This window comes from Festucalex cinctus, chromosome 3 (assembly GCF_051991245.1).
Source record: "Festucalex cinctus isolate MCC-2025b chromosome 3, RoL_Fcin_1.0, whole genome shotgun sequence".
In the NCBI taxonomy this organism is placed as follows: domain Eukaryota; kingdom Metazoa; phylum Chordata; class Actinopteri; order Syngnathiformes; family Syngnathidae; genus Festucalex; species Festucalex cinctus.
In genome coordinates this window covers 29,911,159-29,939,103 of record NC_135413.1, presented here as the reverse complement: position 1 = coordinate 29,939,103, position 27,945 = coordinate 29,911,159, and the positions used below count along the sequence as shown (strand labels likewise).

Genomic DNA, 27,945 nt, shown 5'->3' with positions numbered 1-27,945 from the left:
AAACGAACATTTTTATTTATTGAATATATTTTACTCCTTTACTGTAATAAATATTTACTGTTTGAGCTTATTGATACTTATTTACCTGTATTCTTTCATTCATTTAATTAATTAATTAATTTTAATTTTTTGCATGCGTTTAATATGTGACAAATAGTCACATTTGAAAGCACTTAATGGTGTATGAGATTTAAAAATAAAATGTCCTGCAAAAACAATTCAAACTAATTTTAGTCATGAAAAGAGTTTATTTTATTTGCATGTACCGTACTGTAATAGTTTTCCTCTGTTGTCTTTTTCAAGTTTCTTTGTGTGTAACTGGGATTTGGGTTCTGTGCAGTGGACCAGGCAGGCTGACAATGCATCAAAGGTGTATTCATTGTTTCGACACAATGAGTGCTAAATGTGTTCCCTTTTCACTAATTTCATGAAGTTGTCGTTGGAGGAAGCCAATTGTTTTCTATTGCATGTAGCCAAACATGACAATCAGACGTTTCCCACGCAGGACCCCGGAAGCCTCGGGCTACTCCTGCCATTCATTTATTCCTTAATTACAAAGCCTCACTACGCTTTATGATCCGCTACGGCCATTATGGCTCTTAAGGCCTCAGAGAATGTAAGCCTTGAGGGATTAGAGCAGAAATGGGCATTATATGGCCCACAGGTCACATCCTCAGATCGAGTACAACAAATCTAGCGGCAAGGGCAACAGTGGTTTTATTTAGCTATTAAGTCTACAATGTATGGATTTAATCTTTAATGTGTATTTCGGTCAGTACTTCTCTATTTTTTTTTCCCTGTAATGCCCCACCACTACAACCCAGGAAAAAACAAAAAACAAGAAAAAAAAAACATGTGCCCAACCAAACTTTCAAAATAAAGTAAATAAATAATAAAGAGTATAATTTGTCTGTTAAATTTTTAGAATTACACCTCACAAATTGTCTTATTTAATTTTTCTGATATTTTCCATACATGCCAATTAGCATGTGTGCCTATATATATATATATATATATATATATATATATATATATATATATATATATATATATATATATATATATATATATATATATATATATATATATATATATATATATATATATATATATATATATATATATTGTTGTTTGGTGGCACTGGCACAGTCCTGTGAGATTTTTTATTTTTTAAATTTAATGTAATAATTTAATTTATTTTAGTTTTTCTGAAATTTACCATACATGCCAATTAGCCTGTGTGTCTATTTTATTTAATATATATATTTTTGTTTGGTGGCACTGGCACAGTCCTGTGAGATTATTTTTATTTTTTTAATTTGCTTGGTTTAGCAAATGTCTGGGAAATCGGCTTTACTGTAATACAATAAAACAACTTGGAGAGCTAAGAGAGCATAAATAAACGCCTCAATTCAAAAAACAAAACAAAGCAAAGCAAAGCAAAGCAAAGCAAAGCAAAGCAAAGCAAAGCAAAGCAAAGCAAAGCAAAGCAAAGCAAAGCAAAACAAAACAAAACAAAACAAAACAAAACAAAAAAACCCACACCATTTATTGAATCATTTCATTCCGGATCTGAGGGTGACGCTATTTCACCAAAACGCTGGAGAACAACTGTCAGTAAACAACGGTAGAAGAAGAAACATGAAACCTGCGCATGCGCCAAAATCGTATCCAGCGCAGAGGCGCCGCTTGTGGCGGTCTCCTTGGCTCGGCTCGAGCGTTCCATTCAAATAAAAACAATTATGACCCTCCGTGCACAGTAAAGTTGCGGAAAATGACTTTAGGTGACTGTATTTCGGATATGCGCGTCAAACTATGTTGTAGTCCAGCGACATTTTCCGAGGTTAATCCGCTTTGGACGTCTTATTTGCCCGTCATGAGAGGCGCCAGCGGTGATCCCCTCACTCGGATTTAAGTCGCAGCCAGACAGTGGCGGTGAAGCGGTCAACATGAAGAAATTATTCAGCTTCTCCAAGAAGAAACAGTCGCCGTCGCGTACGCCCGACCGAGGAAACGCGCCCTGTGTCGGCTACGAGGTGAAAGAGAAAGACCTGGGCAAGTTTCACAAGGCTGCCTGGCGGGGAGATGTGGCCAAGCTGGAGCATCTCGTCAAGAGCAACGACGTCAATCAGGTTGACAAGCACAACAGGTCAGTGAAGGTTTTCATCTCACCTTCTCTTCTACGCTCAAATAAGATTTATTTTAGTCACAACGCAGCAACAAGTTTGTTTCGCTAATTGCCACCCCCTCAAGTCTGCACATGCACATTATAGTGTACTTGTCAATTACGTTTATTTTTTTCAACCGGGATGAATGGCGGAGCATCATATTTTTATCCATTGTAAATTTCAAGCCTGTAAATAACTGTACAATGTGCAACCACCAGTAGATGACGCCAATGTCTCATTTCATGCATAAGAGGTATACTATTTGTATATAAGCCAAAAATATACATTTTCACAATCCTCTTTGAAAATAGCTGCATCAGTACTAACCATTATTGCATGTAAATCCATATCATGCTTATTGCTTTTCAAGATTTGTCTTTTTTTCTAGTGCTGTCAAACGATTAAAATTTTTAATCTTGATTAATCACAATTTTTAATTTTGATTAATCACGATTAATCAGCTGAATTACTTGCGTAATATAAAATACAAAATACCGTAATATTTTGACATGAATGCATTTTATTATCTGAATGTCATTTGCAAACATTGTACGCAATTGCATGCATTGCGTGTATTGCTCAAAACATAACAGCATCATATCAATTGCGTGCAATTCAGCAATTAATAATTAATTAAATGCAAATTACTTTTGTTTTATCTAAAGTCCCGGTGTTTTTTTAAAGCGACATTTACCACCGAGCAGATCAACTGGAGTCACCCCGCTCGTCTTGGAACAACAGGCCAAGGAAATGCTGTGCATTGACCTAATCGCTGACCTGCGCAGCCTTCAATGTAACCATCCGCGGTTACGTTCTAGGCTCAAGTGCGGTCCAAAAAAATAGTGCGATTAATCTGCGTTAATACGTAATTAATGCGACAATTTTCTTTGATTAATTAATCTATTAACGCTTTAACTTTGACAGCCCTACTTTTTTCCCTTAACAGAACAGCGCTTCACCTCGCTTGTGCCTGTGGAAATGCTGAGGTGGTGAGATTTCTCGTGGAGAAAAGAGCCAAGCTCAATTTATGTGACAATCAAAGCAGGTCTGCCTTAATGAAGGTAAGCCTCGAGGCGCTTGGATAAGTTGACATTTTGATGACCGTCCGTGATTTTCATGATCAAATTCTCTCTCATTTTATCAGGCGGTACAAGGTCAGCATGATACGTGTGCCAGTATTCTGTTGGAAAATCACGCTGATCCCAATCTGGTGGACGCAGAGGGAAACACAGCTTTACATTTAGCCTCAAGCATCCCATCGATCTCCACCGTCGACAACCTCGTGGATCACGACGCTGACATCAATGCCCAGAATAAGGTAACTTTCAGTATTGGAGTATTTGAGGATTCATTTCGAGGAAAAAAAAAAAGTCAGCACACATCATGTTATCTTCGCCCTGGATGCTACAGCATTATACATTTTAGGCAATTATGCTACGAGGGAATTAGACAACTTACTGTAATATATATTTCAAATTTTTAGGAGGGCATTTCACCCCTGATTTTGGCAGTCCAAGCAGATCACCTAGAAGTGGCCGAGATTCTGTTGAAGAAAGGCGCTGATGTCAATATTTTGGACGGAGATGGAAGGTCAGTTACAAACAATGACACACCCGGTAGTTGACAGTATTTAAATCATTTTAAAGACGCTTCATGCGGATTTGTTTGTACCTGCAGGTCGTCATTAATGATGGCTGCCAGCAATGGACACATCAGCATGGCGCGAACCCTCTTGCAGTTTCACGCCGATATTACGCTGAAAGATAACAAAGGACACTCAGCTGAGGATTATGCAGCGATTGAAGGCCATCATCCGTAAGTTTCTATGCGGGCAAGTCAACAACTGACCTGAGCTGGGAGGACAAATGATTTATTCTCTAATGTTAGCATCTGATTATGTAAAATCACAGGTTGAAGTTTGGCGTCAATGTTAGTGTTTTGATTCTTTTGCAGCTGTGCCATCCTCATTACTGAGCACGGTGCCCAAAGGAATCGGGCAGCCTCTCGGTCTCAGCCAGGTCCAAGTAAGAAGAAGTCGAAATCCGAGTTGGGCAACGCATCCCGAGCTCTTGAAACTGGCTTCGCTGTAGGAGGACCGGCCACTGACAAAGATGGTGAATAGTTTAGGCAAAAAAAAGATCATAAATACGATCACCAAGCAGTCCAGTTGTATTCTTAATACTCACTGACATTTTGCAGCAATGGTTAAAACAGCACAAAATATCAGCTACTAAATATAATGCATACATTTTTAAAGTTGCTTCAATATAAGCTTTAGAATGTAATTATTTATTAATTATAATTGTTCACATAAGACACATTTTTATAGCATTCAGAAATGGAAATAATGACAGCTTAAAAATTGTTCGCTAAACAGAATGTAATGCTTGTTGGAGACCATACTATAGATTTAGTGTGTTTGTAAAATGAGTTTCCATCTGTCTTGAGTCCAAAGTTTTAAAGCTCCCTTGCATTGTTTCAGATTTTGAGGATAATTCTCAAGCAGAGTCACTAAGCCGGTAAGCTTTTATTTCTTTTCAATACACGAAATCTACACGCGTTTGTGACCTTTTCTTTTCTATGATTTTAGGATCTCAAAAAAAGGCGGCACAGATGAATGGGCTTCATCTGAGGACGACTGTGAGTCACTTACAGTTGAAAAGGTTGGTCAAGTCAGCATCAACTCTACACTGGAGCGTATTAATTGATGTTTTTTATTACTGTTTGCTTGCATGTAACTTGCTATATACTTTTTTGAGCAGGCTTTTTTTTCTCCTTTCTTTTTAGACGCCACCAAAAATGAACCTGAGGAAAATGCTTGAATCTAAAAGAGGAAAAGGTATTTGACAACGATTTTTTTTTTCTGTGCAATCATCCAGTCATTTATTTAGTGTGGATGGTAATTGTATTCATAACGTTTATAGCCTTTGCAGTGCTTGACAAATCCATGAGTGCTTCTGAGTCTGACAGTGACAATAGTGTCCCGAGAGTGTCCAGTAAACCCTCGAAGCCCCCAGTAGAACCCTCACCTCTTCCTTTCCTTCCCAAAGCCTCCCAGATGACCTCTACCCCTCTTCTTATCTACTCAAAGGTAACATGTTTTTGTTGATTTTTCTGTTGCTTTCCTTTGATGCTGTTTGTTCCTCTCCTTTTTTTTATCCCCCCTTCTAAATATTTAAACAAGCCAAGTGTCCGTCGGAACCTGCTGAGGGCAAACCGGGTACGGTAGAGCAGCTGTCAGGAAGTCAGTCAAGTTCAGAATCTCAAGCCCAGAGCTCAGAAGGTGATAGCTGTGAGGAGGAGGAGGAGGAGGAGGAAGAAGAAGAAGAGGATGATGATGATGATGATGAGGAGGATGAAGATGATGAGGAAAGTGAAGAGGTAGAAGAAGAAGAAGAAGAGGAGGAGGAGGAGAGTGAGGATGACTCTTGTTTGGCCTCTGTTCAGTCTAACACTTCTTCAGAAGATGCACAAAAGCCCTCCCTTGTGGAAGTCGATCGTGAAAGTGGAAAATCTGAAAACAAACAAATTTCTCATCGCATTCCCAGTCGCGACGGCGCACCGCCAGATAATTCTTCACAAGCATCCGGACCAACGCGTTCTCAGATGCTGCAGTCGTTGGACGTGGACCAGGATTTTGTCGTGTCAGCAATTCGAGTGGAGTCCAAATATTCCGACGAGGATGATGAGTTAATGTTGGCGCCGGGTCAAACGATCGTTTCGAACCTCATCACGGGAATCGGATCGAAAACGGCAAACGGGGTTAAGATGGAAGAGTCGGAAAAGGAGCATGATGATGATGATGATGATGATGACGACAAACAAACGAGCCTTAAGGATGATCCCAAAGCAAGTCAAAGAAATATGTTGGCAGAAGACGAAAATAGAGACATCGAACCCGACATTGAAGATGCTGTTTCCAAAAATGAGAAACGTAGATCATCGTGGGGCTCCTCCTCAGAGGAAGCAGACAATGATGCCTGTGAGGAAGAGGACACTAACAAGACTGTCTGTCTTGGTGGCAAAGCTGCATCACCAGAAGGGACAAACCATGATAAACATGAAAAACCTCCTCTATACTCTCCCCGATCCAAGAACAGACCGTCTACAGCAGAATCCGATTGGGATTCTCCATCAGAAAAAGGCGAGGGACCGGTTGCTGGAAGAAATGCACACGTGACATCAGAGGAAAAGTTGGTTGACGCCTGTCTGGCATCTAATGACGACAGCCGCCCTGAAACCTTAAATGAAAACACGGCAAGAAACCAAGTCCAACCATCAAGACACTCGGAGGACCAACCAGTTGATGATGAATTGGATCTGTCAGAAAAGAGGAAGGATCCTTCCACTGCCTCTAGTTTGCAACATCCCAACGCTCGAAATTTGCCAGACCAGATGGTAGAAGAAGATGATTTCTCTAAACTTGCAAATGCGTCCAGAAAGTTCACCACGGATGGTACGTCCCCACAAGACGGGGCTACCAATCCTCACGCAGAAGAGGCCTCGAATGAACTAAACAAAGAGAAGACGTCCGCTATTCCACCCGGCAAAGTTGACGCTGCTGGTGGTCACTCGGATGCAAGCGTGTTTTCGGAACCGTTGCCTCACACCGACATTGATGATGTTGATTTGGACTCGCCTGATGAGGTAGGGAGCTTCAGAGGACACCGTGAAGGTGTCACCTCGCAGGCACAATTAGTTTTTACAGTAGGTAGTCTTGTGTCTACATGTAAAATATATTTATCAATAATGTAGCTTTTCAATCTTCAGCCCGTTGTGGCTTTTACCGCTTTCCCTACTTGTTTCTCTCACAATTTGTTCGCACAGAATAAAATATCACTTGCTAATATTTTTATACAGAAAGAGGCTGACGAGAGTGATGGTAGTCAAGAGGACCTACATGGTGATGATGAAGACGATGATGAGGACCAAGAGGAGGAGGAAGAAGAAGAAGAGGTGGAAGAAGATGAGGATGAAGAGGACATCTCAGATGATCAACTTGAAGGAAACAGAGACCTCACGGATGATACGACAGATGTTCAGGAAAAAAGAGATGTTTCTAAAAGCGGTAAGAAAATCTCAGGTGTCCTTTATTATGTGGTCGATGAATGCAAAAATTTCCTTAACTCATTCACTCCCAAAAACGTATTTATATGTTTTTTTGTTTTTTTGTTTTTTTTGTTTTTTGTTTTTTTAAATGCTAGAGCATAAAGAAGGCTTTGATGCAGCTTCAGACCTGAAACGTTCGCTTAAAGCAATGGTAGTTATTACAAAAAACGGCCAGCAGGTGGCAACAGAGTATAAGAGAGCAGCACGGGCAATGTTGCAACAAGCTCTTTTTCCCAGTGTTCTCAACAGGTTTGTGAATAATGATGAAACTTTGCTATATTCTAATGCTAATTGCTGCAAAACAGAAACAGATAAAAATATACCATTTTTGTCCTGATGAAAGAAGAGACTAATCTTTCTTTTGGTAGGTTCCATGTTTTTATAGCAATAGAAGACAATATCCTCTGGGCATTGCAAAATCAGTCAAAAAACAATAAAACAGTGAAAACGCCTGGGAGTGAATGAGTTAAGCAGTGACCTTTCTCTAATAGATGCCATCCCTCTATTAAAAGCCAGGTGCCCACTTTAAAATTAACACCTCACCTCAAATAACCTCTTTTTTTTTCCAGATAGTAAATTGAAATATAGTGGTGGTGCAATTACCATAAACTCAAAACCCCCTCAAATCTTCTTTTCACATTGAAATGAATAGAAAGGATATTAAACGGTTCCATTCCTGTAAAAAAAAAAAAAAAAATCTAAATATATATATTATATATATATATATATATATATATATATATATATATATATATATATATATATATATATATCATACCATATATGTAAACATTTGCAAAAACTGGCAATTTTAAAACAATGCGAAGCCGTGATAATGATCAATATTTTGTGATTCTCTTTGGGAGTGACAAATGACGAGCTCATCAGAGGCACAGCGCTGACTGGAAAGTTTGGAGAGAAAAAAAAAACTAGAGAGGCCAGATTGAGATGCTTTGGACAGGAGTAGAGGCGTGGCAGTGGATATAGCGATAGAAGGATGCTGGAAATGGAAATGCCAGGTAGGAGGGAAAGAAAAAGACCAAAAATGAGATGCTTGGATGTGCTGAGGGAGGACTTGTAGATAGCTGGAAATAAGAGCAGAAATTTGAGAGGACGTTTCCTGTGGCTGTAATTAATTCAGTCATTTTGAAAATCTCAGGTCTTTCTTCAGAGTTGGGTCTTGAGAAGGAAGAGGAAGAGGAGCAGTCTTGGGATTCTGAGGTAGAGAACATTAAACAAGAACATTGAACACATGTTGACATAATTGTGTAAAAATACTGATATTTTATTGCTTGTTAATCACTAGCATGAAGAAGACCACAGATTGCCAAATGAAGATAAACAAAGCGCCCAAGTGCAGAATACTGGTGAAGAAAACATGGAAGATGGTAAGCTGTGTCATTTTCTTTTGCCATGTTATGTTTTAAAAATAGGTTATCCAAAACACGTTCAGTGCTGTGTTCATTCCATGTAGTCAAAACAACCTGTTGAATTTTTTTTCTCGTAGACTTGTTATATAGTCCCTCGTTTTTAAGAGGGGCAGGAGGCGGGTGGATGCCCGAGCCTTGGTGGAGTAGAGGCAGCCCGGGAGTGGGTAGGAATCGTGAATGGTCTGGTCACCACCGTGCTCATTTTTGGGCAGCAGCATGTTATCTGTGCACAATGTCTGCTCATTAACGCTTTTCACACAATGCATGGGGCATGAATTCATGCTTAATGAATGACGTTCTCATTTTGCAAACCATTACACCGTTGGGGGGGGGGGTGGCTGAGTTGAGCAGTTTAAAATTGTTAGCTGTTATGTAGAAATTAAAGTGTCTAATAATTGAAAAGTTCCTGTGATGCTGAGTTTTTGTCGGCAACAAATAAAAAAAAAAAAAAAGGGATCTAAATGGCTTTAGTTTCACAACCAGGTATTTATTTACTCGTTTACTGTGACCTCATTTGCATGTTTATTTTTATTTTTATTTTTTTTATTTTTTTACATCGTTGTCATCCATTATGTTGGAAATTTTGTCTTTTCTAGCTGTGTAATTGTTTAGCAGATCTGATCATGAAAATGCTTTACATTTCATACACTCAATTTTATCAGCTTGACATAAAGACTCATTAGGATTCTAATTTACAGCTGACTGATTAAATGTCGGCGAACTGTTCCGCTTCTGCCCGACTTAAAATAATAATAATAATAATAATAATAATAATTTTTGCGTAATGGCAAGCTGGACAAACCCGCTTCTTCCAACATTCCTGCACAAGCTTGCTTGGGCTAAATGCAACATGGTACAAATTAGAATCTGAAATGAATATTTCACTTTGTAGGCCTCGGTGCTGTTGGAGCTGTTACTGAGAATAAAGACAGTATGGATACCAGAGATGTTCAGCAAGAGGATCCAACTCAAAATGAGGTAAGATTAACACCAGAATGACTTTTTTTTTTTTTTGCATACGTAATAATAATGGGTGTTTTTTTTCCCCCCCACCACTAGAGTGAGAAAACCAAATGGGGATTACTTTTGAGCAAATGCGAAGGAAAAAACAAGGAAAAAACAGGTCAGTAAGATGATAAAGCCGAGGCAATAATTTTTTATTTATTATATTGCGTTTTAAAACATACATTTTTTTTTCTTTGCTTCTTTGACAGACTTAATGGAGGAACTTGGTTTGGGAGAGTTTGACTATGCTGAAGGTCAGCTGAATTTTAAGGAATATTCTGCACCAAATGTGATGAACATTTCAGTTTCCCTTCCCTTTTTTTTTTTTTTTCCTCATTTTACAGATGCATCAGACTGGGATACATCTAGTAATGTCAGTAAGAAAAGCCTGCCTAGATGCATAGAGGCTTCTCCTGCTCCCGAAGAATCCCCACATTCCTCCCGTAAGGAGAAGGAGTCCGATGACTCTCCAAAAGCGCCCGACGTTCTTCCGAGGGGGAACGGCGCAGACGAGAAACGGGTCACAGCTCCTCATCCCCAACCTCGTTCCAAGAAGACGCTGCCTCAAGAGAGTGACAGTAAGCACTTTGCACTTCACTTCTCATTTCTACCTGCCATTCAAAAGACATTCCGATGATCTTTTTCTTTTTTTTACGTGTTTCTCCTTCAGAATCTGCATGCGACCACGACAATTCAGCTTCATCGTGCACTGAGGCTAATACTGACAATCAGCAGCTGCAGGAAGCGGTCACAGAAGGTAACAAGTCCCACTGACCATTTCTTAGTAGTCCTACTTGTGCGCACATGTTCTCTGTGTAAAGACTCCGCCTGTCCTTAGGCTACCCTCAAGTCCCAACAATGACAGAAGACCAAAAAAGTCATGTTCAACATGTCAAGCAGCAAGAAGAGGTGAGAAATAACAAGCTGATGAGATAAGCATGCTCGCAGTCCTTATTTAATTCATCACAACAACACACATTCCTCCACACTTATGGAGACAATTTTTTCAAGTGGAAGACTGATCAAAGTTTGAAGATTGTTTGGCTTTAAGCGTCTTTATTGAATTCTGTCTTTTAAATCTGCAGTTGGCTTTCACCTCCAAGCCAAGCCAAAAGTTTGCACACATCTTTTCATGCAATGTATTTTCTTTATTTTCATGACCGTTTACTTTTTGAAGGCATCAAAACTATGAATTAACACCTGGAGTTAAGGACTTTTTTTAAAAAAAAGGTGAAATAATTGAAAACATGTTTTATATTCTAGTTTCTTCAAAAATAGTCACTATATGCTCTGATGATTTTTTTTTTTTTTTTTTTGCGCACTTGGCATTCCCTTGATGAGCTTCAAAAATTGTGACCTGAAATGATTTTCCAACATTAGAAGGAGTTCCCAGAGTGAGAATGTCAAGCGTGTGCAAAACAGTAATCAGAGCAAAGGGTGACTATTTTGAGGAAACTAGCATCTAAAACATGGTTTCAGTTATTTCACCTTTTTTTTTTTTTTTTTTTTTTTTTTTTTTTTTTTTTGAGTACATAACTCCACGTGTTCATTCTTAGTTTTGATGCCTTCAGTGAGAATCTACAATGTAAATAGTCATGAGAATAAAACAAATTGAATGAGATGTGTGTGTGTGTGTGTGTGTGTAAAAACTTTTGGCCTGTCCTGTAAATGGGCATAATTCTTATTATGATGAGATCTTACTGATGGACTTAATTATTGGCACATCTTGGGATGACATCTACAGAATATAGAAAAAACTGTTAGTTGTTCTTCATTCCTTTTCCGCAGATCACACGTCTGATCAATGACCATATTATTATTCCAGAAATAATATTGCTAAACTCACATTATGAAAATAATTGCGAAATCCCTTGTTATTTTTTTTTTTCTGGTCTTTGTCTGTTTTTGTGTGTTTTCTCTCCCACCGTCATCCAAGGCAAAAGATGATCCATTAGAGTCACGTGACATAGATTCAAGTCACCCACAAACGTCTGTCATGATGGGCGACAAGGTGGTTCGAGAACAACAAAGTCCTGAGCAAAGACCCAATGAGGATGTTCTACCACTGACCCAGTTTGAGAAGCTGTGGGAAGAAGTGGAGAAAAAAGAAGCAAAATCCACCTTTGGATTTGAAGAACAGGTCACAGATGAAAAGCAGGTTAACTTATCCTCTGCTGAAGAACAGTCAAGCGATGATGAGGAAGGAGAAGCCGTTTTACGGCCCGTTGCTCGAGCAAGAAAGCTGGTCTTGCTTTCTGTCCCGGAACACAGGGAGTCTGCTTCGGAGCACTCCGCGTCGGATTCTCCTGACTACTCCCCACCCGAGGAGGAGATACCAGAATGTCGCGTTCCTGCTAGTGAGAACATCATGTTTAAAGAAGCAGAAGAACCACTCTATAGTGAAGCAATACAAGCCCACACGACAAAGGAGGAGAGCAGGGTTAACTCTGCTGGCCACATTAAACCTGGGCTTCATCACAAACGTCAACTGGAAGAACCTGAAAAGAAACACACCAACTCTGAGAAGAACCCTCAAGAACTTTCCACTTCTCAGCCTTGCCGACTAAACAGACAGTCTCCTTCTTTTCCTCTTGTTGCCCATGAAGAATTTCAAGAGGACGTGGGGAAGTTGAACCAGGGAGTCCAGAAAGAGGTAGAAGAAGGACCGTCTGACCCCATTTGTCATTTCAAAGTTTGCTCTCATCGTAATTTTATGAGAAACATTTGCTCCATATTTGTCAAACAGCATGACTTCTTTGATTTTTTTTTTCTTCATTTAACCCATAAGAGGTCCTTTAACCCACCCTCATTTGTCTCTCTTCTTCCCAAAAAAGTGCTCTAAAAATATTACGCAACATCAATTCTAATATTCAGTGAATATTCTCTGACAAATTGAACCTTCATTGGATATAAAACGTCAACACACCCCTGCTCGAATGACACATTTTTTGTGATATACAGTGCTTTAAAAAGGTATTCATCACCCTTGAGTTTTTCAACATTTTCAATGAAATATATTTGTGTTTGTGGTCGTAACATGCCAAAATGTTGAAAAACTCAAGGGGGGTGAATACTTTTCCAAAGCACTGTAACAAATTAGACCAGGATAACCATTTAAAAACTTTTTCCTGCCACCAATGTGACCTATAACCTGTACACTCCAACTGAATTTGGGGAGGAGCAGTGTTAAATGTGCCAAACATAGTTTGCAGAATTATGGTAAAAAAAATTTTATCATTGGCTGTTTTTCTACTATACAAAGTGGAAGGAATTATTTGCAGAAGAAATTGTCGCGAAAAGCCAACTAGAAAAACTGGAATTCATTTGAGGTTTATCACAAGCACTTTAAATGGTGGCAGTGGTGTGCTGTTTATTTATTTATTTATTTTTTTTAAATGTTGACATGGATTTGAATGTGATTGAGATAGGCGCCAGCACCTGGATGGATGGATGGATGGTTGATTTTGAACACAGCGCCATCCCAAATACAAGCAGGTGTGCACACTTATGCAACCACGTTACCTCAGTTATATTACTTTCCCTCTCAGCAAAATTAAAGAAAATAAATAATTTGGAGAGGTTATATGTTGCATTAATGGTGGGAAAAAAAAGAAATCTTTTATCATGGGGTGTGCTGACTTTTTATATATCCACTGTGTAATCGATAAAGTCAGAAAAGACTGGTATACCTACAATGTTGCTCGGATCTCTTGAAGGATAAAGTGGTACTTTTCATCTATTTAACTGTTTGGTGTCGCTTATAGCGTTTTGTCTCCATCTTGTGTTCAAATTATGGTATGCTTTGTCACTCTTGAGTTGTGTGGATTTACATCATGTTTTAATTTTGCATCTTGCATGGACTTTGCATGTGTTGTAGTAGTCATTCAATACCTGAAAGAATCTTCAGTGTGCGTCTCTTCTTTGTCAAGTCCAGTTACCGTAGTCGGGTGTAAGGTCTCTCAAGAGACTTTAAATTATGAATGATGCAAGACATGCAAAACTAATCTTAACACGGGGCCAACCCTTTTTTTTTTTTTTTTTTCCATCGATGTGGTCTTCAGGTTGTCAAAGAGACTCCCAAGGCTGCTGTTAATGTGAACAATCCCAGTGCTTTCAGTGACATAAGTGGAAGCGCATTAGAGGGGTTTTCCATTGAGAAACGTGAGGTTGGGTCAGCGAGCTGCAAAGAAACGACAAGTCAAGCTGAAACCTCCCAACAAACACAGAAGTCTTTAACCTGTGACAGGTACGCACCATAGTGCACTTGTTTTTTGTTTCGATTTTTCATTCTAATGATCTCATCACTTGTATGTTATCACATTCACAATTTAAATTTAAATTTGTCTTGCTTTTGATGCCAAGTCCAAAATACTGTCATCCATTTTAGACCCTCCAGACTGTACAGTAGTGTTTTTTTTTTTTTTTCCCCCCTCCATATCATGAACAGGTCACAGGTGGAATCCCAACTATCACATCAGAGTGTCAGAAAACCCGAAGAACAACCCGTAGAGGAGACCTCACAGCTTGCAGGAGGCAGTAAGGCCCGTACAGCCAGAACCCCTCAGACGGACAACAGAGAGCTCTCATTGTTTGACGACAGCACTTTAAGTGACGTGTCGGACGATGAAGGAAGGTGTGTATTATGCATCATGCCATACTTTATTTTTTATTTTTAAATCATCCATTTGTTTCCACGCCAATTAGTTGTTCTTTCTCTTCTGGTGACAGGTGCAAAACTGGAGAACAGAGGAAAAAGCAGGTAATGTCATTTTTGGACCTGTTTTATTTATTAGACTCAGTTCAATATTGTATGTAGACTTAAGACCACATTTTCTTCATCCATTTAGCAATCACAAGAACTGGACATGTCTGAAGATATTGACGAGCTCAATTCGTCATCCGACGTGACCACGGATGATTCCGACTTTCGCGCTTCAGGCCATCGTTGTAGCTCTCTCTTCATTCAGAACCTGGATTCGCTTGTGACAGGTAAAATACTCCGCATACAGAAACAAGCAGCTAATTTTAATGTTATGGCTGCATTTGTGTACATGGATAACATCTTGTGACAAACGTAGAAAATAGATGGGTTAACTTGTCTATATTAACTCATTTGCTCCCAATAACGTGTAAATACGTTTTTTTTTATGTTCTAAGTGTCCGAAAGACGTATTTATACGTTTTTTTTGTTTTTTTGTTTTTATGCTAGAGCATACAGAAGGCTTTGATGCAGTCTCTCAACTGCAAAGAACGGTTGCAGAAATGGTAGTTATTACACAAACGGCCAGCAGGTGGCAGCAGAGCAAAGGAGATCAACCAGGGCCATCTAGAAAAAAAAGCTAAATTACTTACAATTTTGAATAGATTTGTAAAAACTGATGAAACTTGGCTCTCTTCTATTGCTAATTGCTGCAAAACGGAAACAGATAGAAACATACTTTTTTTTCCTGATGAAAGAAGAGACTTTAATGCTTTAATGCTTTTATAGCAATAGAACACAATATTCTGTGGGCCTTGCAAAATCAGTCAAAATCCAGTAAAACAGCCGGGAGCGAACGGGACTGCTTCTGTGAAAATGGCTGCGAGTGAATGAGTTAACTACAAAGTAAAACAATGATTGCAAGTTAAGCTGTCTCATCTATCTTTCTTCCTCAGACTCCAGGAGCATGGTAAAGCTGCAGAACATTTTCCACAAATACGAGCGGTCCATTCAGAAGGCCAAAAGCCGTCACAGCTTCTTCGCAGACAAAGTGAGCCTCCTGGAAACGGAGAAGGCGCACCTAAGGAGCTCTCTGGATGAGGTGAAAGACGTTAAATCGGCCTTGGAGCGCAGCCAGCTGGACTTGCAAACAGAAGTCACCAACCTCAAGTAAGAATCGCCTTTTGCTCTCTATCTGTATCATGTTTTCATAAATTGTCTTTGGTTCTTCACATAATTAGCTGTCTCGTGCTTGTGGCGCAGATTTCAGCTAAAACAGGAGCAAGAAAATGGACGCAATGCCACCATGATGTACAACACCACCGGAGATAAGCTGAGGAGGACGGAGGAGCAGCGGCAGGTTGAGGTTCAGGAGAGACAAAAAGTGGAGCTGGCTCTTCGGAACTTGGAGCTGGAGATGCGGATTTTAGTAAACAACAAGAAGCAGGTACAATTCGTACGCTTTCCCTGATGAGATATTACGAGTCATAGATGACATTTTTGTATCCCCAGCTGGAGGAGGACAACAGTCAGACGCAAACGCTGCTGGCTCAGGAGCGCAGCGCGCGCACGGTGCTGGAGAATCTGCTCAACAGTCATGTACGCAAGCAGCAAGCGATAGAAGAGGAGAACAAAAGAAACATAAGCAAAAGTCATGAGGTATGATGTCACATATTGCTTAGTAAGAAAATAGGGCTGGGTATCGATCCTAATTTCCTCAATCGATTTGATTTTGAGTCATAAGAGTTTAGTTTGATTCGATTTTGATTTTTTTTTTTGTTTTCTTAAATATCAAGGACATGATAAAAACTCCACGAATAAATTCCAAATTAAATTGTGCAGAGGAAGTAACTGGTTAAATGATTTCGTGGTCCACAGAATTGGCATCAGCAAGGATGAGATGAAAATATTTTCCCAATTCTAATTTAGTAATTGTACATATAAATTAAAAAAAGATTCTGAATTGGCGTAAAGTACAATAAGTCAGGTCTTTCATAAATGTAAGAAAATACGTTTAAATTCATTCAACACTAAATGTCAAGAAAACAGTAAAATACAAGAAAAAAAACCTCAGCCTTTATAATTTTTATTTTCTAATAAATTTATGAGAAAAATAGATACTAAAATAATCGATTTATGGTTTTATGAATCCATATAAGACTTGAATAGGAGAATTGATTTGATATCGATTATTCTTTTTTGTTTTTTAAACCCAGCACTATTAAAAAATAGGTATTTTTAAATTCATTTTTAACCTGTGGACATATTACATTTCAATTCAGTTTTATTCCAGACTCGGGGTCCACTCTTAAAAACAAACAAAACAAAACAAAAAAATACAAAGATTTAACAAAAAAAATAATAAATTCGCTTCATTCAATATTTGTGAGTGACACCAAAATTTCATTTTGAGACTCTTCCAGTCTACCAATAAAACTGTACATTAAAATTTTGAGTACAGCTTGCAAAGTGTTCACTCGCACAGACAAACATCTCAGTTGCACTAGTCCATTGTGGCCTTCTTAGAAGCACTCGCAGAGCATCATTATAGGCCACCTGAAGCCTCTGCATACTTCCTTTTTTTTTTGCATAATGTGACTACTTGCATTCATGCATCAAAACATTCACAGGCCTTGTCACAACTCACGGAGGCCAGCGACAGGGAGCGGGAGCTGCTCCAGCAGATTTCCATATTTCACGAGCAGCTCAGCACCCTCAGAACAGACCTCGAGAATTCCCAGGCCAACAGCAGCATCAAGCAGAGAGACCTCCAGGAGGAGAACAAAGCCCTCAAGGAACAACTCGAAGAGGCCCGGCGAGCTCTCAAAGCCAACGGGGACTCCCTGAACCAAACCGTCTTGGACTTCAACAACCAGACGGCCACCATGAAGTCGGAGTTGACCGTCACGGCGGCCCGCCTGGAGAACGAGCGTCAGACCCGAGAGACGGTGGCGGCGGAGTTGGAGTCGGCCCGCGCTCGCCTGAATGCGGCGCTGCAGGAGGCCGAGCGCTGCATGGCGGCCCGGTCGGACGCAGAGAAAGCTCTGCTGCAGGAGAAGGAGGAACACCGTCGTCTGAGAGACAGACTCTCAAGTTAGTAAGGTTTTACTGAATGTAGATTCGAATAAAGAATTATTTGCAACAAAACCACAGTGATAGCAATGTTAGCTTGATCATACTACACATCATCAACAAAATGGTTAACGATCATAAAAAATCAATCTATAACAAAGAAGGTCCATAAATTGTATCTTATGTTTTTAGTGATTAGGGATGTAACGATAACGGCAATATCGTGATATTGCGATATTAAAACTGCCACAATGTCGGCATCATGTCACGATATTAAAAGCAGCACATCTGTTAAAAAAAAAATCCATTTGTGCAGTTCTAGCACCCTCTGGTGGCTAGTTTGTTTGTTTGTTTTTTACTGCAGTTTAATTTTCACAAGGCATGTTTTGGCCCTTCTGTTTTTTTTTTTTTTTTTTTTTTTTTTTTACAATATTGCGATCTTTTTTTAGATCGCCAAACACCCCTCAATTTGATAATTACTAGGGGTGTTTAAAAAAAATCGATTCGGCGATATATCGCGATACTACATCGCGCGATTCTCGAATCGATTCAATAATCGGCAGAATCGATTTTTTTTTTTTTTTTTTTTTTTTTTAGGATTCACACCTTGAGCATGGAAGAATGTTATATGAACGGCACATTAAGCCTTAATATTTTTATTTTAATGCTGTTCAGATGTGAAACAGATTGCAAACTGTTTGTGTACAGTGGCTCACGGTTATAAGCCTCAAGTTTTAGATAAATATATTCATACAAATCTTACAGTGTACATGTACAAATTTACTGATAGTATTTTCTAAATTTGAATGGAAAAAAATCGCAACAATCGACTTATAAATTCGTATCGGGATTAATCGGTATCGAATCGTGACCATTCGTATCGGGATTAATCGGTATCGAATCGAATCGTGACCTGTGAATCGTGATACGAATCGAATCGTCAGGTACTAGGCAATTCACACCCCTAATAATTACCATATCGTGACAGTATTGTATTGTGATGCTTGTATATCGTTACATCCCTATTAGTGACAAAATGTTTAGTTTGTAATATTCGCTCCATGCAAACCGACTCCCACTTATCTGTGCAGGTGACGCATCCAGTCAGCACGAAGCAGTCAGCAGCCTTTCCCAGAAGTTGTCCAAGGCGGAATCGCACGCAAACAGCATGGAAAACGAGGCCCACCGGGTCATGCTGCAGGTGACTGAGAAGAACCTCCTGCTGAACACCGTGCAGCGCGACAGCGACCAGAAAGCCGCCCGCGTTAAAGAGCTTGAGGCCGCCCTGCAGGCCGAGAAGGAGCTGGTCACTCGGGCCGGGGCTCGCCAAGAGGCCACGCAGGAGCGCTTAGCCCAAGCGCAGAGTGACGGCATGTTGCTACGGCAACAGCTGGAGGAGGCTCAAAACAAGGGCGTTGCAAAGGAGAATGCCGTGACAGACGCCCAAAAGTCTTTCAGTGACATTTTGTCCAAGCTCCGCGCCGACTGTGAGGACAGGGTACAACTAGTGCAGGATCGGAATCAGGAACTGGCCACAAAAGCTGCTGAACTTCGAGAACGTATCCACCAATTGCAGGAGGAGAAAAATGAGAGAGAGGTGAGAGCACGTCCGAATGCTGTGGTTGCCAAACATTTCTCACCAAGTACCACCTCAAATAATAAATACTTGGCTCTACAAGTAACGCCAACATTAAAGTACAGTCCATCAAAGGTGAAGGTGATGCTTTAGTCCTGAAAAGTATATTTAATTTAGTGCTGGTAAAGTGTTAACTCATTGATTAATCACAAAAAAATTATCGCATTGATCATGTATTAACGCAGAATAATCGCACTATTAATTTTGACCGCAGATTATCCTTTAGCTTGACAGCGGATGGTTACGTTAAAGGGAGCACAGGTTGTGTTGGAGCAATAAACATAACTACATGCATTAAAGTAAATGTTTGCGTATGACATTCAGAATATTTGTTCATGTCAAACTACTAGGGTCATTTTTTTTTTCCATTTTTAAATTATGCAAGTAATTAACAGATTAGAAAAAGAGGAGGATGAGAGTGCAGCGGATCAAAAAAAAATAAAAAATGTTGAAGACGTCCGTCCGCATAACATTAAATGTCGAAAGAATTAACATATAACAGATGCTCTTCAAATTTGGCGGGCAAAAAATGTTGATAAAAAGCCTTTTTAATTAAGTGATTAATTGTGATTAACCAAAATTCTAAGATGTGTTTAATCTGATTAAAAAATAATAATTATTTAACAGCTCAAATTTAATTATTTAGTTATAACTTAGCCACTGGAACATTATGTACAGTTTACTTTGAACATAAATACTGTGTTTTAAAACAGTAAAAGATAATGAGAAAAATGTATCGCACGTAATTAAAATAAATAAATAAATAAATGAATCCAAGTGTGTCTGAAACTGTTCTAAAATTTTAAAACTGTAACAGTATGCACAGTTTGTAAATGACATTCGGTAATTCTTCACTTGTCCGTGCACCAGAAGTGGTACGCGTACCACACTTTTAAGAAACGCATCTAAATACCACCATACCACCACTATGTAACTACATATTTCTGTTTTTGTTTTCCTGGCATAGGCAAGTCAGAGGGAGCTGCAGCAGGAGCTAGCAGACTCATTAAAGAAGCTGTCGATGTGCGAAGCCTCTTTGGAAATCAATACCCGTTATCGTAATGATTTGGAGGAAGAGAAGACTCGGCTCCTCAAAGACATGGACGGCCTTAAAGGAAAGGTAATGACAGAGAACAGTACCGACTGTTTTATTTTTTTATTTTTTATTTTTTTGCTCTTCTTAGCCTCATTTGTAGAGTGTGTCGTTACTGATGATAAATTCATGTTTGTTTGTTTGTTTTTTAAATTGCTGAGGCCTCCTTTCTGTCATGCAGGTGGAGGAAAGAGAATCCCAGTGCCTTCAAGTTGAGAAACATGTGAACGATCTCAGATGTCGTCTGGATGAAAGAGAGAGAGAACTCAGCAACGCCACGCAGAAGCAGCAGGAGGCGCTGTCCGCCGCGGCTTCCTCCGACGCTGTCGTCAAACAGCTGGAAGAGGCTGTGCAAAGGTAAACTGGACACAACAGAGCGCACGGTTTTCAGCATGTAATCAACTTGCTGTCTGATGCTGCGTCAGGCTGGAGATTGAGAATGTAAAGCTGGAGGCTGCTGCAAAGCAACAGTCGAACAAACTTGAAGCACTTCAGAAAGGCTCTCAGGAGGAGGCAAGGGTGAGCGCCACTTAATTGCATGTACCATTTTATAATACACTACTTGTACTCTCCTTATTGACATATTTAGGGATTGTGTTTTGTTCCCAGCTGCCTGACAATGCAAATGGAGTGATGGTTGGTGTTTTGGGTTTAGATTTAGTGTGTCTGTGTGCAACTTTTGACGTTTTATAAATGAAATTCAAGGGGTGTTTCTTTGGTGTCTTTGAATGCAAACAATCATGAAATTTGGTTCTTTGGGGGAGTTTTTTCTCAGTGATCTCACTGATTCCTCACTTCACTTGACCTCACTTTTCCCTGATTGTTGTGTCTGGGGTCTTCTACTCCTCTTTTTCAACCCGAACACTGACCGCTTTAAGTACCGTAATTTGCGGACTATTAGCCCTGACTTTTTTCACACGCTTTCAACCCTGCGGCTTATACAATGATGCAATGATACATTTTTTGTAACGGTCGCCAGGGGCGCTTGAACAGAGGTAGAGTGAGACAGGTGGAATATATGTGTCGAGGAAGACACAAGTTTAATGTAACTTCGTGCTTTGTGCATGAATAAAAATAGCATGAACAGACCCTGATCATGGAAAATACAAGAAGTCTCAGTCTCAGTGACTTTTACCGGTACATTATTTTTAACCAGCCCTGTTAGTGCTGTGTTACTAACGTATAGGGATGTAACTGTAACGGCAATATCGTGATATCATGACATTAAAACTGCCACAATATCGTCGTCGTCATGTTCACGATATTTAAAAGCTACACGTCTGGTAAAAAAAATAATAATAATAAAAAATCAAGTTGATTTCCATTTGTGCAGTTCTAGCACCCTCTGGTGGCTATTTTTATTTATTTATTTATTTTTTTTATTTTTTTTGTGGTTTAATTTTGATTTTAATTTGTGATGTTTTGGCCCCTCTACGTAAGCACAATATTATACTTTTTTTTTAAAATTTTTTTAGTATGAGCTCATTTTTTTACAATATTGTGATCTTTTATTAAAAATATCGCCAACCTCTCCACAATATCGTGATAATTATCGTATTGTGAACTTCATATCGTGATATCGTATCCCTACATCCCTTTTTCCTTTAGAAATGTACTGGGTGCGGCTTATAATCAGGTGCGCTATATCGTCTGGAAATTACGGTATTCAAATCAGCCATGTCCCTCTCTATTTTCAAACAAAAAATAATAATAATAATAATAATACGCACTTTAAAGTCTGACATTTGTTTTTCTTGTATATGTAGGTCAGAGCTCATTTGGAAGACATGGTGACCGACCTGCAAAGCAGTAAGATGACATTAGAAGACCAACTCAATAAAGAGGTAAGCGTTAAATTTAATGTGGCCGTCATAGTTGGAGTTGCATTCGACAAAAGCACAGTTGGAAAAGTACTCACACTCTAGATACTATTTAATTAAATAGAAGTACAGAATACTTCTAATGTAACATGGAATGTGCCATAATCTATCACTAACCTGAGATAATGCACTAGTAAAGTCAGAATTGCAGTCACTATTTGTATGAAAAACACTTTTTAGCCCATGAATATCAAATCATCAAAATAGAGTAAATATGACGGCAAATTCATGGCAGTATACCTCAAAAAGAAAAAAAAAATTAACGAGTGTCTTTTTCTCAGACAACTAACTCAAATGTAAGATCTTTACGATAGGTGCCAGATGGACATACAAACAAGTACTGCAATTATAATTTTTTATTTTTTTTTTAATAACTCATCAAGAACTAATAATCAGATCAAGCATAGTGATTTCAGTGTAAGCATCCTCCACATTTTTGTAAGCTAAAATTAGCTAACAGCAATTAACTATTTTAGATTCATTGTAGAAACAGATTTAATGTTTTTTTGTTTTGTTTTTTCCTTTTCATGCTAATGTCAGGCTTATATATTTTGCTGTTTCTTTCTATATGCTCAAGGTGCAGAAGCAAAGCGTGTTGTCTAACAGCGCCCACGACTCTCAGGCAATGTGGGAGGAGGAGCTAAAGAGCCGCTCCAAGTTAGGACTTCGACTGGCAGAGCTCGAGAAGGAAAAAGGCGAACTTAGCAGCCAGGTGAGCTTAATTGCGACTTGAACCAATGTTGTTCAAGACCAACAAAATAGCAATCACTTTCTTTCTTTTTTCTTGGATGTTAAGGTGGAAATAGAGAAGAAGAAAGCCAAGAAAGTAGCAGAGCAGAAGAAGGCTGTCGATTGTCGTCTGGAGCAAGAAATGGACAGAAACACAGAGCTTCAAAAGGAAATGTACAGGTGATTCCGTAGTGCTAACTTTCATTTGTCTCAGCTGGGACTGAAACGCTTCCTACCTTTTAGCATTTAGCACCCCATAGGAGAGCGAAAAATGGCTGTATCATTTAGTCACTGATATTCATTTCATAATAATTAATTAAATTGAGTTAAAATTAAAAAGATGTACAATACTGTAAAAAACAAGTGTGATATTGATTTGTGTTGAGGTAATCTTTCTGCCACTAGATGGCATAATGTAATTTGTATAACCTTGGTGACAGCTCAGTGCATTTTTCTTTTCAAATTAAAAGGTATCTTATCTTTAACATGAAGTTATTTGTAAAATTCTGCACATTTTTAACTCATTCACTGCCAATGACGACTATAGACGTCACAAGTCCAAGCAAACAGCCAGTGCAAATTTTGACAAGAAATTTGAATTTAGTTTTAGTTATTCATTGTTTTCATTCATATGTATTAATCCCCATTGTTATTAATAATAACAATGACAACAATTTCATTGCTCAGTGCTACCATCGTGCATAGTGGTCGGTCTTGGTCTTACTGAGACCACAAACTGGGTCTCGACCTCCAGAAGTCAATTTAGTCGACTAAAATTGCTCCTTATTTTTGTCGACTAAAGTTGGATTAAAACGCAAATACAATCAGGTGACTAAGTTATGACTAAGGCTTTAATTATATTCAGTCAGAAGACTATAACTAAAACTAAATTGAAATTTCTTTTTTTTAATTAAAATTTTAATTTAATTTAATTATTTTTTTTATTTTTATTTTTTCAAAATTAACACTGGCTGTTTGCTTGGATTTTTGACGTCTATAGTTGTCATTGGCAGTGAATGAGTTAAAATTTAAAAATATAACTTGACCCCAGTCTCCACAAAGATATGCATTATTATCAAATTTATTACTGCTAAATTTTGACATGGACGTGTCTGCTGTGTTGCAACTGGAATTCTCCCACGCGTTAAAAAAATAAATAAATAGTGGCGTTAAAGGAACTTTAAATTATCTCAAATTTAACCCACTAATTTTGACAGCCCTAGTTTTTTTTTTTCTCTTTTCAAAATGAATTTAAGGCTACGGACTCTACTTAAAACTGCAAAGAGGAGGCTGCGGGATCAGGGCACAGGTGGTGGCGGAGGAGGTGACATTGCCTCTCCGCTGAGCAGTCTAAAGATGGACGTGGGAAGACACAGCCGGGCTGATGGAGCTATTGACGCAAGACGAGAAAAAGTTTGTCCATCTGATGCAGCACTGTCATTTTAAACTACATCGCAAGTACTGTACGTCAAGAACCGTTTTGTTATGTCTTCCAATCCCAGGTGCGAGACCTGCAGGGAGAACTGGAGACGCGAGCGTTCCAAGGTAGCCTGTCGGAGAGGAGGCTGTTGGAAGAGGAGGTGCTCAACCTCAAACGCAGAGTGGAGGCCTCCGAGGTGGAGCAGAGGCAGATGGAGCAGTACCGGAGAGAGGTGGAGGAGAGGGCCCGACAGGAAATACATCACAAACTACAGGAAGTCAACATCTTCCTGCAGGTAGAGCGTAAAATAAGGAGTGGGCTGGGAAATCCAACTTGATTTTTTAACAATTTTCGTGGTCGTAGATTGCAGTTGGCTAAGAACTGCATTGCATTATACTGTGAGCCATTTTCCCCTCTCCTGTCGCTAAATTAAAGGTCAATTTATTAGAAGTGGATGTCAATATGATGCAGTACAGTTCTACACATCCGCATCATCTTTAAGTACAGAAGCGTATTGCATTCACTTGAAGAAAAAAAAAAAAACTCTTGTTTTTCTGGCTATTTTTGGGGGGAAGCTTTATTTATTTTATTTTTTTTTGAGTAATTTTTTTCCTATTTTTTTTTTTTCTGTTTTACTGAATAATTTTTTGTCATTAAAAAAAATATTCAGAAAAACACGGAAAAAAATATTCAGAAAAACAGAAAAAAATTACACAGAAAAACCGGGGGGAAAATATTATTCAGAGCTTGCACTGGCATGTATGGGCTATCGGTCATATATACAGGTCAGTGGTCTTTAAAAGGTCACTTGGAGTTCAGAGTCTGAAAAACAGAAGTTGGTGCTCCGTTTTTTGGAATAATTTTTTTTTCTGTCTTTTGGAATATTTTTTTTATTTTCTGTTTTTCTGAATAATATGTCGCCCCTGTTTTTCTGAATATTTTTTTTATGACAGAAAAAAATATTCAGTAAAACAGAAAAAAATATTCAGAATAACAGAAAACAAATTACTCAAAAAAACAAAGCTCCCCCCCCAAAATATTGAGTTTGTTTTTTTTTTCTTTCAAGTGAATGCAATACGCTTCTCTATTTAAGCACCATAATTATATATTCAATGTTAGTTATGTGTCCCAGTCCCAAGCAGCAACCCAGGAGGCACAAGACCAGATCAAAGCGGCCAATGAGGCCAGCCTGCGCTTGAAGATCCAAGAACTGGAAAACGAACTGAACCGAGCCCGAGCCTTCCAACACAACTCCCTCAGCCAAAGAGAGTCCACGCACACGGAGCTGGAGCGGTTCAAGGAACTGTACAGAGAGGAGCAGAAGCTGCGCAAGTCCCTTTCTGCTGATCTAAACAGGTCAGGAAGCACGGAATTGTTGAAACCCAAATAATGTTATCATATATGTTTGCTGTTTTCCGTGCACAGGACTAGTCATCAGCTTTCGGAAGCCAGTTCTAGGTTGGTCAACGAGCGGGGCAGGTCTATAATCACATCCCCTGGATCAGCACCACCATCATCTGGGAGCGTGGCCTCTTTGGGGGGCCCATACAGGGGCCTTACCTCTAGGCCCCTCGGCCCTGTGATTGATGGACAAAGCAGTAGTGTGGAGGACTACCTGACCATGGTATGGCACAATAATTCACCAACCAGTTGTATTTGTGACTTACAGTACGAGAGTCCCAACTTCTTTCAGAGTTTTCGAGTTACAAAGCCAAAATGATGTCATTGTGACTTACTACTAAGATACTATCTGACTAAAATAATAATTCATTAACTCTTTCGCCGCCAAAAACGTTTAATAACGATTAGTAAAATCACGATGTATGCCGCCATACACGTTAAATGACGTCAACTACGTTATTTATTTATTTTATTTTTATCATTTGGCACCGTCTAAGTGCAGCGCGCACTGCCTGGTCAATGAGTTGTGGAATCAAAAACACGCTATCTATGGCCAGCAGATGGCAGCATTGTATCTCTATTCAATGGGCTCAATGTGTATGAAATTACAATGAAACTTGACAAAATCTGATGAAATAGAATGTCTTCAAGGATGACGTAAATGATCAAAGTCTTTGTCATATTAAAGTTGTTTTCTTTTTTTTTTTGATAACGTGTGGCAGTAAGAGAGTTAAAAAAAAAATACTGTCAGACTCATTAGCACTCACCATGATCTGTGAGGGAGCGATTTAAAGCAAAAATCAAATATAAAATATAAAATTGATGCGTCAAATTGCTCAATTGTTTTTTCAGATGCAGCGTCAGTTGGACAGAAGCATATCACGGGAGCTAAACAAAGGTGCGAGGAAAAAAAACATACAGAGGCTGTTATGTCGTTTTTCTTTTTTTTTTTTTTTTTTTTTTGGCCTTGTGATCAAGCGTCCATTTCCCCTCCTCAGCCTCGGCGGAACTTGACGTCTCTTTGGCCCGCATGTCTCCGGTGGGCTCTGCCTCAAGGGTGGACCTGGACCCCGTTAGCAGAGCAAAGCAGCAGTACTTAGAGGTCCTGAAGAAGAACCACGAGGTCTAAGAAACACTCGAGATGTCCCAGCAAGTAACAAGTTGAGGTAGAAAATGACTGAGAACTGAAGCTTTGTTTAACTGACATCAAAGAGGGATTTTTAAATAGAAGGGAAATAAGGTACATCTCGCAACAGTCGGTGTATATCTGTATATAACAATTTGAAATACTGACGGCACGAATCAACAAGCAAGCCAAATGCACGTTGCACTTAAGCATCTCAGGAAATGAGCAGAATGATTAGCCACAACTATTAAAAACACTAATGAGCTCCAACACATGAGAAATATCGATTTCTAATATTTGAGCCCTCTTGTGTTAATCACTAAGGTTGACAACGTGTTTTAAACAACAAATTAGACTGCAACTGTACCGAATGTGTGGTTGTACAATATGCTGTACTGGATGTTGCACCATTAAAAGGGAATGACAGGAAGAAATGTTCAATCATAGGTCATTTTTAATCAGCAACATACAGTATTTGAATGATAATATTTCTTTGGTCATTTAGATTTAGTTGTTTGGTACATTGTCGGTCGTGGGTACGTGGCATCAAATGGTGACATTTCTCATTGTTCTACTGAAAAAAAAAAATACTGGTCAACATATTTCTCAATGATCTTTTTTTTTTTCTATTGAAGTACTCAAGGGTAAGTATATTCATGTCACTAAATTCAGTTATTTTTTTTCTTTTTCTTTTTTTTTTTTTTTTCACAACTCGTGATTTTTGTCTTTGCCGCCCAGTGCAGTGTTGAAAGAATACTTGTGGGATGTTTCTTTTAACCTGACTTGAAATGAAAACTGTAAAATAGAGACCTTGCTGTGTATTTCAGGAAATTAAGTCACATGAAGAAGCCAATAAAAATGAATTCTGTCTAGCTGTTTGAAATGTCACAGAGTTGGGTCTTCAAAATTATAAAAAACAAACAAACCAAAAAACGGGCTTATTTTCCAAAATGAAGTCCTTCATTTTCCTTCAATCACACTTAAATTAGAGATTTATAAGTCTTATAAATGCCACACTGAACCAGCTAATAAGTGTTTTTTTTTAATATATATATTATTTATATTTATACTATTTAAGTAATTGTAGATAAAGTAGAATACGATTTAGCAATATTTCATCAGTATAAATGCTGCTATTTACAAATTGCAATCAAGGTAAAATTGTACATGCTTCATT

General features: G+C 38.8%; 1 protein-coding gene across 8 annotated transcripts; it reads left to right on the top strand.

Annotated features, from left to right (window-relative positions):
• Positions 1-1,670: 1,670 nt before the first annotated feature.
• ankrd26 (ankyrin repeat domain containing 26) lies at positions 1,671-27,640 on the top strand. Of its 8 annotated transcripts, none has more exons than XM_077517477.1 (43): positions 1,671-2,149; positions 3,115-3,229; positions 3,313-3,486; positions 3,652-3,758; positions 3,846-3,983; positions 4,122-4,282; positions 4,651-4,687; positions 4,759-4,831; positions 4,956-5,007; positions 5,353-6,815; positions 7,029-7,236; positions 8,449-8,498; positions 8,584-8,665; positions 8,785-8,871; positions 9,600-9,685; positions 9,767-9,830; positions 9,922-9,966; positions 10,057-10,290; positions 10,383-10,469; positions 10,551-10,621; positions 11,649-12,365; positions 13,774-13,958; positions 14,160-14,345; positions 14,441-14,471; positions 14,560-14,701; positions 15,368-15,581; positions 15,675-15,858; positions 15,924-16,070; positions 17,042-17,504; positions 18,575-19,080; positions 20,087-20,239; positions 20,394-20,569; positions 20,638-20,731; positions 20,822-20,848; positions 21,979-22,056; positions 22,670-22,804; positions 22,889-23,001; positions 24,078-24,234; positions 24,324-24,536; positions 25,374-25,597; positions 25,667-25,865; positions 26,495-26,540; positions 26,641-27,640. In XM_077517477.1, exons 1-43 carry the CDS (start codon positions 1,950-1,952, stop codon positions 26,769-26,771), a joined length of 8,055 nt encoding a protein of 2,684 aa, XP_077373603.1. In that variant the 5' UTR covers positions 1,671-1,949; the 3' UTR covers positions 26,772-27,640. The 8 variants fall into 8 exon arrangements, with proteins under 8 accessions (XP_077373603.1, XP_077373602.1, XP_077373610.1 ...); XM_077517476.1 differs by having other exon boundaries at positions 8,437-8,498; XM_077517484.1 differs by lacking the exon at positions 5,353-6,815 and adding an exon at positions 5,219-5,259 and having other exon boundaries at positions 8,437-8,498.
• The last annotated feature ends 305 nt before the right edge of the window (positions 27,641-27,945 follow it).